Source organism: Vombatus ursinus, unplaced genomic scaffold (genome assembly GCF_900497805.2).
Source record: "Vombatus ursinus unplaced genomic scaffold, bare-nosed wombat genome assembly UNPS02014807.1, whole genome shotgun sequence".
Classification (NCBI taxonomy): domain Eukaryota; kingdom Metazoa; phylum Chordata; class Mammalia; order Diprotodontia; family Vombatidae; genus Vombatus; species Vombatus ursinus.
The window spans coordinates 44,939,217-44,950,073 of NW_020954585.1; the positions used below are offsets into that span (position 1 = coordinate 44,939,217).

Consider the following 10,857-nt stretch of genomic DNA (forward strand, 5'->3'; position numbering starts at 1 on the left):
AGCTTGCTCAGGTTCACAAAGTAAGCAATAAGGCATAGGTTGTGGGATGTTTTACCCCACAGAGTCAGCTCTCTGGGTCCAAATTTGGGTAAATAATACCACCATTATGCCTTTTCTTTCTCCTTCATGCATCAATGGAAAGACCACTGAACTTGAATCTGCCTGCCACTTGTTACTTGTGTAACCTTGAGGAAATCACTTAACCTCTCTGATCCTCAGTTTCCTCACCTGTAAAATGAGAGGGATTGTCTAGATCAAAGGTTCTTAATCTGGTGCTGAATTTATTTCAATATTCTGGTAACTGCATTTTGGTTTTTAAAAAATTGGCGTCTTTTGTATCCCTCTATCTTATTTTGTGCATATAAAAAAATTCTTGAGAAAAAGGGTCCTCAGGCTTCACCAGACTGCCAAAGAGGGTCACCACACACAAAAAGTCAAGGATCCCTGGTCTATCATGATGAAAAATGCTATCCACCTATAGAGAGAGAACTGATGAATTCTGAGTGCAGAGTGAGGCTTTTTGTTTTTTCATTTTTTCTTGCATTTTTTTAACATAACTAACATTGAAATATGTTTTGCATTATTTCACTTGTATAACAAGTATCATATCTATTGCTTTCAATGGGTAGGGGAGGGAAGGAGGGAGAGAATGTAGAAGTCAAAAGTTTTAAATGTTAAAAGAAATTTTTAAAAAAATAACATTTTTAAAAAGAATCCCTGGTCTACATGATATCTGGACCTATGGATTATGTTGCTGTAAACTTTTCCCCCAGCACTGGTCCTGGAGTCAGAAAGTCGCTGTTCAGTGTGTCCCATTCTTTGTGACCCTATTTGGGGTTTTCTTGCAAAGATACTGGAATAGTTCGCCATTTCCTTCTCCAGCTCATTTTACAGATGAGGAAACTGAGGCAAACAGGGTGAAGTGACTTGCCCAGAGTCACATAGCTAGTAAGTGTCTGAGGCCAGATTTGAATTTCCTAACTCCAGGCCAGGCATTCCATCTAGTGCGCCATCTATCTGCTCGGGAAGACCTGAGTTCAAATCCAGCCCCAGCCACTTACTAGCTGTGTGACCCTGGGCAAGTCACTTAAGCCTCAGTTTCCTCATAAAATGTGAATATCAGTTTCCTCAACTGTAAAATATGAGTAACAATAGCAACTTCCTCACGAGTGAAGATCAAAAAAGGCGTGTGGGGAGAAACCACTTAGTACCCAGGTAGGCGCTTAATAAAGGCTTGCTTTTTTTTTTTTTTCCATTTCAACAGAAGGCTCACGTTCTTCTAATTAGAATTAGAAACTCCTAAACCTCTGAGCTTTCTTAACTCCGCCCCATAGGGACAGAACAGCCTCATTACCTGCTTTCCCTTCCCATCATGGAGTCCTAGCCACGCCCCCTACAGCCTTGACCTGCCTCCCGTGAGCCTCTGCTCTTCCCTCTTTCCCAGTAGCCCCCGCGCAGCGTCCTAGACCTGTCGGACTCCAAGGTGGCAAGATGTCTTCCCAGCGTGAGTGTCGAGCCCGGGGGTCGGGAGGAGGCGCCCGGCCGGGGCAGCCGAGGCCTGAGGCGGGGGATGGCGGGAGGCCCCGGCTCGGCCGGCGGAGGGGTGGGGAAGGTCGTGGAGGGCACGCGAGGGGAGGAGGGCCCGACGGCCGCCGCTGCCCTCTGCTCAAGGACTCGACCGAGGCATGCAGGGGCCCGGCCCGGAGCCTGGGCCTCGCCGCGGAGCCGCCGGGGGCCCCGGACGAGACGGGATGAGCGGGCCCGGAGGCGTCCGGGAGCCCAGCTCTGTTTGAGGCGACGCCGGGGGAGGGGCGGGAGAAGGAGGGAGGGAGGCCGGGCCGGCTGGGCCTGGCGCCACCGGGCGCTGCCCGTCTGAGCACCCCGCGAAGGGTGTCAGTGCCACCGCCCGCTGACCGGCCGCAGAGTGCCCAGGCCGCGGTGAAAGGCCCAAGGTCACGTCCCGCAGAGAGACCAAACGCTCCCCTCCAGACCCTGGACATTACCATGCCCGGAAATGGGCTCCCTCTTTACCGTCACCTCCTGGACACCCCGGCTTCAAATCTCAGCCAGAAGCTCATCTTGTAGAGAAGCCTCCCCCATCCCCCTTAATGCGCAGTGCCTCCCCCCTGCTGATCGTCCCCAGTCTATCCTCTGTATACCATGTTTGCACATAATCCTTTTCGTACTGTATCCCCTGTTAGACCGTGAGCTCCTTGACAGCAGGGATTCTTTTGCTTTTCTTTGTTTGCTCAGCCCTTAGCATATAGAAAACATTTAATAAATGTTCGATGATTGACCGAGCAAGTGATTTGAAGGAGGCAGCAGAGGATTTGGGGGTCTTGACACTCGACTACTTACGTGACCTTGCATTTGTTTGTTAAGGGTCTGTTATGTTCCAGGCGCTGTGCTAAATTCTGGAGAAAACAAAGAAAGATTAAAAAAGGAAAAAAAATCTCCTGTCCTCAGTTTATGATCTATCCAGTCACTGTGCTAAATTCTGAAGAATACAAAGAAAGATTTTTTTTTAAAAACCTCTCCTGTCCTCAGTTCATAATCTAATGGGGAAGAAAACATCCAATAACAATGAGCATACAAAATATATACAGTGTAAGGGAGGTGGTATTGTTAAGTCATGTCCTAAAACTCTTCCTGTCCCCATTTGGGATTTTCTTGGCAAAGATACTGGAGTGGTTTGCCATTTCTTTCTCCAGCTCATTTTACAGATGAGGAAACTGAGGCAAACAGGGTGAAATGACTTGCCCAGAGTCACACAGCTAGTAAGTATTTGAGACCTGATTTTAGAGTCTTTCTGACTCCAGACCAGATGCTCTATTCACTGAGACACCTCCCCGTTCCGTAAGGAAGGTAATTTCAAAAGGAAGGGATTGGAAAAGGCTTCTTGGAAGGTGGGATTATAGTTGGGACTTGAAGGCAGGAAGCCAAAAGGTGGGGGAAGAGAATTCTTTGCATGGGGTGACAGCCAGTAAAAATGCAGAGGATGAGCAAGGAGGCTGGTGTCACTGCATCTTAGAGGGGAGTGAGATGTGAGGAAATTGGAGAGGAAGGAAGGGGCCAGATTGTGAAGGATTATATTCGATCCTGTAGCTAATGGGAAAGTCACTGGAGTTCATTGAATAGGGGAGCCACAAACTTAAATTATCCAGGCCCCAATTTTATCACATGTAAAATGAGGGAGATTGAACTCGATCTGTAAAGTTCCTTCCAGTTCTAAATCTACTATCGTGGGTGCTATGAGCTGGTGAAGTGTAGGGAAGTTTGGAAGGAGTGGCACTGGGATGATGCTCTTTAAGCATTTGAAAGGCTATCATGTGGCAAGGAATAAACTTGTTCTTTTTGGCTTCATAGGACAGAACTAGCAAACAGACAAATTTGAGCTCGAAAGAATAACTAGCTATTCAGCTCCATATTCAACTAGCTATTTATTCTCTCCATGGAGAAGCTATGGCTAGATGACCATTTGTCTAGTATATTGTAGAGAGGTTTTTGCTTTAGTTTGGACTAAGTTTCCTTCAACTCTTGAGAATCTGTGATTCTGCATTTTGAAACTCTTCATTAGAAAATTCTTTCCAGAACATTTTTATTAGAGACCCCGTAAAAGCATTACATGGGCACACAAGAGAATTCTGATTCTGCTACTCTCCATGTGATTTTGGGCAACTAACTCTCCTCTGTAGGCCTCACTTTTCCCATCTGCAAAATGAGATTGGACTAGTTGATCTCTAAGTTCCATCTCCAATATTCTATGAGACAAGAGAATAAAGGATCATAGATCTTAAGGTGGAAGGGACCTCAAAGGTCATTTGCCAGTTATATTAGTTAAAAAAAAAAAAGTAAGCTCCTTGAAGGTTTTATTTTTGTATTTGTATCCCAAGCACAGTGACTGTGACTGTCACTTGGTAGGCACTTAGTACTGGCTTGTTGAACTTAATCAAATTGAGCATAGTGAACAGAAATGTCCTAATTAATAAGACATACATACTTTATATGATTGGAAAACAACTTTTTCTAAACTTTCTGTGGTCCTAAAGGAAAAAGGGGCAGCAGATGGTTGTAGTCATCCATGCTGAGGGGCTAATTCCCTGTCCATCCTCAACCCGGAATAATGGCAGGTTGACTCTAATTAGAATAAGTACTGTGTATTAATATTGCAATCATTCCATCAATAAGTATTATTAAGTGCATAACTATGTGATAGGCACAGAATTAAGCATTGGGGATAAGACCTTAAGTAGCTTATATTCTAACGCGAGAACAGCAAATCCTTATATGGGTATGTGCAAGGTAACGATAGAGGGGAAGGCCTGCTGCACAAGGTGTTCTGGAGCTGAGCCCCAGTTCTTGGAGACAGACTGTAGGAAGGGACAGAAAGGAAATGAAACTTCATCTGTGAAGAACAGCAAGTAGACCAGTGTGGCTGGACTATAGAGGATGTGAGAGGAGTAATATGTTAAAAGACTAGAAAGCTAGGAAGAGTCCAGGCTGTAAAGAACTTTAAATGCCAAATAGAGACTTTATATTTGATACTAGAAGTAATAGGGATACATTGGAGTTTATTGGGGGTGGGGAGTGACATAGACCTACACTTTAAGAAAATTGCATTGTCAGATGCGTGAAGATATTTGAGGCAGCAAGAACAATTAATAAGCCATTGTAGTAGTCCAGGCATGAGATGATGGGGGTCTATCCAGATTGGTGGACATGTGAGAGATGTTGTGAAGGTAGAAGTAACAAGATTTATCCACAGATTGGATATGTGGGGTGAGTGAGGGGGAGAAGTTGTGGATGACACTGAGATTGGGGGCCTGGGTTCCTTGAAAGGATGGTAGTGCCCTTAACAAGTAATAGGGAAGTTCAGATGAGGAGTAGGTTGAGAAGGAAAAATAATGAGTTTTGTTTTGGACAGGTTGAGTTTGGGATTTCAGTTCAGAATGTCCAATAGGCTACTCGTGATGGGGGCCTAGATCTTAACAGATAATTTGGATAATATAAAATGAAGGTTTTGCAAGAACAGAGTTAACATAACTAGGATAAGAAGGGGATCAATTGATTGGGAAAAAAAGCTTTGCATCAAATATCTGAAAATGCTGTTATTCAGAATTTGGCAACAAATTTGATATCTGGGGTGAATACAAATGAAGAATGAAGTTATAAGCCTTGGTCACTGGGAGAATAGTAATTTCATTGACAATAATAGTGAAATTAAGAAAAAAAGGCAGAAATGGGGGGGGGGTCGAGAATGAGTTCTATTTGATATATCTAAGAGACATCCATTTCCAGATGTCCAGTAGGCAGTTGGTGATGTTGTGAGACTGAAGATCATAAGAGGGTTTGACCTGGATCTGTAGATCTGGGAATCCTAATTGAATTCGTGAGGGAGTATAGACAGAAAAGAGAAGAGGGCACAGGACACAGAGCCTGGACATGACATGGATGAAGGTCCAGCAGAGGATACTAAGCAGACAACTAGGAGAACTAAGAGAAAGCAATGTTAGGAAGACTCATGGAGTAGAGAATAACCAAGAGGAAAAGGGTGAATGATAGTTTCAGATGCTGCAGAAAAAATCAAGAAGGTAGAGGACTTGGCAATTAAGATTTGGCAATTAAGAAATCATTGATAACTTTGGAGAGAGCAGTTTGAATGAAGAGATCAGAAGCCAGACTACAGAGGATTTAGAAGAGGAGAGACAAGCTTCAGCTAAGTAACATTTCTTTTTGGGACTGGATTTTGTGGTGGCATTTGAGCTTTGAGCAGCTCTGCTGCTCTGTCAGGTGATTTCTTTCCCTATGAACAAATCTGTTCCTATTTCTTTGCATTAGATTCAGGAAACATTAGAATTTATTACCTTTGGGTTATAGGATTACATATATGTGGAAAGTGAACTCCTCTTCCTTAACTGTTTCACTGTCTACTTTGTTCTCATACTGTCCTCCCTTTTATTCATACTTAGTGTGTATGTCTTCGCTTTCCCTTCCATTAAACTGTAAGCTTCATAAGGTTAAGGTTCCCATCTTTTTGTTTCCAGTACCTGTGCAGTGTAAGAAAACCTAGAGAGCAGGGTTTATCTTGGAGGCGAAGAAAATCATTAGCATGTGATGTTACAGATGAAGACTGAGAAAAAACCAAAAATTTTTCTCTTAAAAATTTTTTAAATAGTTTTTTTCAATTTAAAAGAAAAATTAAGAAATCTAGTAATTATGGAGAGCGCAGTTTCAGTTGAATGATGAGATCAGAAGTCAGAGCTTAGAGGTTTAGAATCAAGTGAGAGGAGAGAAAGTGGACCATGGCACCGAATATAGCTGACTTTCTCAAGGATTTTAACCATGAAGGAAAGGAGAGATACAGATGATAGGTAGTGGGGGGGATCAAGTCTGGGTTTTTTAAGAATGAGAGAGACCTGGGTGTGTGTGTTTCCCAGTATATAGGGAGAGAGATTAAAGATTCGTGAGAATGGAGATGATAGAGGGAAATCTACAGGAGAAGACTGGATAGGATGAGATCAAGAGTGCCCATAATGGTGTTGGCCTTGGCAAGGAGGACCACCTCTTTATGTGACCGAGTTGGGGAAAACATCCTCAGTGATAGTGAGTTGAAGAGGAGGAAAGAGCATTCTGTGAATGGCCTCAATTTTTTTTTTGGTGAAATATATGGCAACTGAGAGGGTGTTGGGAGAGGCTTGTGGAGGACTGAAAAGTTTGGAATAGCTGTTGTGTTAAATAGGATGACCACTTGATTGGGGTATAAAAGTATTGCCTTGCTGTAGTGAGTGTCCAATCAAAATTATGTAAATTTGTAGAGGATCCAGTCAGGACCGTTTGCTGATTTTCTCTAGCTCTCTTCAGCAGCTTGTGACTAGGAACAAAGGCAGCAAACATTACACGTTACAGTCCTGAAGGTTACTGTGGGATTGAAGGAATCCTCAACTCTGAACAATATTTCCATTCTTATAACTTGAGGTTCAAGTTTCAGCACCAAAAGTAAACCATAATAATGGAGAAAAATACAAAAGTAGCAACCAAACTGAAAGGCATAATTTATGGAATTTTTAGGTAATTTTCAAAGACTAATCGAATCCCCCAAAATTAATCATAATTTATCAAAGTTTTGTTGGGCAGCATGGCATAGTAGAAAAACCCTGGTTTTGTTGCCTACTCTCTGTAGACAAGTGAGTTTGAGTAAGTAATTTCACCTCTTTGAGCCTTAGCTTCATCATCTGAAAAAATGAAAGGATTGGACTGGATGTCTCCAAGGTGCCTTCCAGTTCTAAGTCCAAAGTTCCAGTATTTTAATTGGCTTACCTCTCAGTATATAAACTTATTGATGTAGATTAGAATTAAAAGTAGCAAAGTATAATAGCTAAAGGTTTGCAAATCCTTTAAATACGTTCTCACTTAAGCCTCACAGTATCCCTTTGGTGTAGATACTACTGATGTTAGCTGCAATTTATAGATAAGCAAACTGAGACTTAGAAAAAAGTTACATTTTGTTTTATATACTCTATTGGGGGACTGTATAATGTTCCCACGGTTAATTTTTTTCCAAGCAGTAATTATGTTGCTTGAAGAGTTAAACCTTAGCTTTTCTTAAGGGATCTATATAGCCGAGATTTTTAGTTGAAACATTTGGGGGTATTTTTTTTTTCTTTCTTTCTTTTGGGTAAGATCAATCAACTTTACTGAAATATCTGTCTTTCCTGTCACTTCTCCTTTTCTTTCAACCCAAGTTTTTGACTTTACAAATAGTACTTCAACTAATTAATCCTCCGTGAACAACTTAAAAAAAAAACTGAAAAGCTTCATAAATCAATGAAAGCTCAGAATCACTTAGCAAAAAATGCTCCTCTTAACTTATCTTCTCCCAATTAAAGAAAAATACTGAAAATGAGTCAAAATGTGAAGTTTTACCATTTCTCTAATACCAAACCCCATTTCAAATTTACATCTGCTTCTTTTCAAATCAGGGGTCACTGGGTTAGCTAATTAGCCTGAAATTTGATTTAGTTTGTTAGTGTGTTACCCTGGTTAGTTTTACTCTATTAGCTTTGGCAGTGTATCCAGGAGCCCACAGGTTCCCCACTCCTGGATAGACACATAACTTCTTAATGGAACTTTCCATTTAATTGTTTAATAAAAGGTGCAGTTTTTCTTTTAAGTACTTGATTTAAGTGACAAAATGCTAGAGGACCTTGTAATGCTAGAAATGTTTGTTAAACAAGTTTGAGTTTTTTTAAGAAAATATTTTTTTCTTTTTGTCAGCACCACTTTCGGTACCACTTAGAGAACAGAAACTCCTAGATGTCAAACTGCATCAGCTACCAGCCTGGATTATGAAGCGGGATTTTTCCCCTAGTGGGATTGTCAAAGCTTTTCGTAGAGGTTTGTATTTTAAGAACATCTTTAAATACATATACCTGAGTATAGTAGACAATTTATATGGGGGGAGGGAGAGACACTATAGATTGGTTACATATATATGGATCTAAGTAATTAAGAATTTATTTGCCCAGGTAGGCAAGTTAATTATTTGGATAGTTCATTTCTTTTTTTGACTCAGTTTAACTATTATTAATTTCCTATGAAATTCTAAAGGAATTTTTCCTTTTGTTTTTAACAAATTTAAGCTTCAAGCCTTGCTTTTTCCCCTAAAGAAGTATTTCTCATTAATATATACCTTTTTAAAAAATCAAGGCATAGAAAATAAAATGTATAGTTATGAACTTTGTGATTAGATAAAACTTGTAACTAAGACTATAGAAATGTATTTAAAATATATTACCATGCCCCAGTATACATTACTGAAATCCATTGTGATTTCTGAGGTTCCCTATTTAGAACATCTAAACTCAGAGAATGTTCTGGTAGTCCAGCATTCTCATTTTACAGGTAAGGAAACTGAGGCCCACAGACAGTCACTGACTTGCCCAGGGTCACACACAGGTGGTAGATAGCAGAGCCAAGATCCAAATCCAGATTCTCCCACTCCACGTGCAGTGCTCTCTCCACCATCATTGTTCTGTGGCCTTGGACAAGTGACTGTCCAGCTCTGGATCTGTTTTTCCCATCCGTAAAATTAGAATTAGGTCTCTTCTAACTTTAAATCCAGTGATTCTAAGAGGCAGGAGGATGCAGATCCAAGCCTTCTGACTTCAAGCCTGGCACTGTATCAGCAACATCCCAATGGTCTTGTTGGACTGTTATGAAGTATATTTCAAAACTTCAGCCTTGCTAGGAAATGGCTTACGTTCCTTGCTTAAGTTTAGAAAATATCACATAAGGAGCACGAGGTAATTATGTCACATAAAGCCCTATTAAAATGTCAGCTGTTGTTATTTACTATTTTATGATGTATCTGTTTTCTCCTCTATACTAATAATGATACCATTCAAGAGTGACTGACCTGAAGCTTATCCCTAATCTCCAAATGCTGTTGTCATTAGTGTTTAATATGGAGTGAATGAGACTTTTAATTGTAGGAGTGTTTGTCCTATGATAAACACCGATTTTTGTCCTCAGGTTATGATGCGTATTTTAATAAGTACATTGATGTGAAGAAAGGCGGGATTGGTGGTGTCTCTATGGTCCTCGCTGCTTACATCCTGCTTAATTATTGTGCAGCTTACAAGGAGCTTAGTGAGTATACTTTCTGAGGGTCTTTTAATATTGACAGGTGATCTTTGCTAGGTGCCATATTTGTCTTAAACTGAATTTACCATCTGGACAGCTTGCCATTTTGCATCCAACTCTACTTTGATCCTGTATCCTTTAAAAGCTAATGCTTTTCAAGCTGGTGCCTGCAAACTGGACCAGATTGGACATCAGTTTATTTTTCCATCTTGTATCTGTGACTTGGTTGAAAATATTTGGCAACTAAAACCTTGAATGTTCCAATCACTGAAAACGCTTCCCCCAGAAAAGTATTGTTTTAAATTAACCTAAATAGAAAAGGTAATTTTTTTTTATGTTTAATTCCAGAACATGAACGGAGACGAAAATACCACTGAAAATTTCAGATGATGAATTTTATCCCTCAACTTAGATAATTGTGCAGTTGTAACTTTTCTTGGTGAACATCACTTGATGGGGCCAAATACTCAACATTAAAGGATGTATTTAAACCTGCATAGTGTTTGACTTTAAATATGTGGCGATCTATGTTCATTGGTGTTTTTGCTACCAAAAAAAAGATGAGACTAAGCAGGGAGAGCCCTGGGCTTGGAATAAGTGGAGTTGCTACCTGTTCCATCTGTTAGGGTAAAATAATGTTTTGAAGCATCTAAAAACAAAAAAGTACCATATCAGTTATGAAGTTGGAACAAAAAAAACAGCAACCAGAAGGGTACCGTATTGCCATGTTCATGAAAACCACAATTTGTGGTAGACTCGTCACAATACAGGGGAAAAAAATGTTTGAGTTGTGACAGCTGCCAAAATGATTTTCCTGAAGTGCACTTTGATCATGTTCTTGCCCTACTCTGTAAACTCCGATGGTTCCCTATAGCTTCTAGGAGCTAAAAAGCTACAAACAAGCCTTTCTTGGCTCCAGCCTACCTTTTCAACCTTATTACATATTTCTCCCTTTCTATACCATACACTCAAACCCAGCAAAACTGGCCTTGTTTCTTGTTGCACATACATAGCACTCCATCGCCTGTCTCCACCTTTGCACTAGCATTCCTAGAACTTCTCACCTTCCACCTCTTAGAATCCCTTGTTTATTTTAAAACCCTAAGGGAAATCTTTTAGAACCTGCCACAGCTACTAGTACCTTCATCCCCAAAATTTACCTTGTATTTATTTTCACATATGGTTATTTATGTATGCCTCTCCCCTGCTGGGACT

At 40.7% G+C, this 10,857-nt stretch overlaps 1 protein-coding gene across 1 annotated transcript; it reads left to right on the plus strand.

Moving 5' to 3' along the window:
* The first annotated feature begins 1,439 nt into the window (after positions 1–1,439).
* Positions 1,440–10,137, plus strand: ATP5MF (ATP synthase membrane subunit f). Its single transcript, XM_027874372.1, has 4 exons — positions 1,440–1,504; positions 8,275–8,394; positions 9,532–9,648; positions 9,991–10,137. Exons 1-4 carry the CDS (start codon positions 1,492–1,494, stop codon positions 10,017–10,019), a joined length of 279 nt encoding a protein of 92 aa, XP_027730173.1. The 5' UTR covers positions 1,440–1,491; the 3' UTR covers positions 10,020–10,137.
* Positions 10,138–10,857: the final 720 nt, after the last annotated feature.

Bases quoted from the DNA above. Each gene is read 5' to 3' on its own strand.
- ATP5MF (XM_027874372.1), top strand. The intron at 8,395-9,531 runs GTTTGTATTTTA...TTTTGTCCTCAG, and splicing joins TGTCAAAGCTTTTCGTAGAG to GTTATGATGCGTATTTTAAT. The intron at 9,649-9,990 runs GTGAGTATACTT...GTTTAATTCCAG, and splicing joins TGCAGCTTACAAGGAGCTTA to AACATGAACGGAGACGAAAA.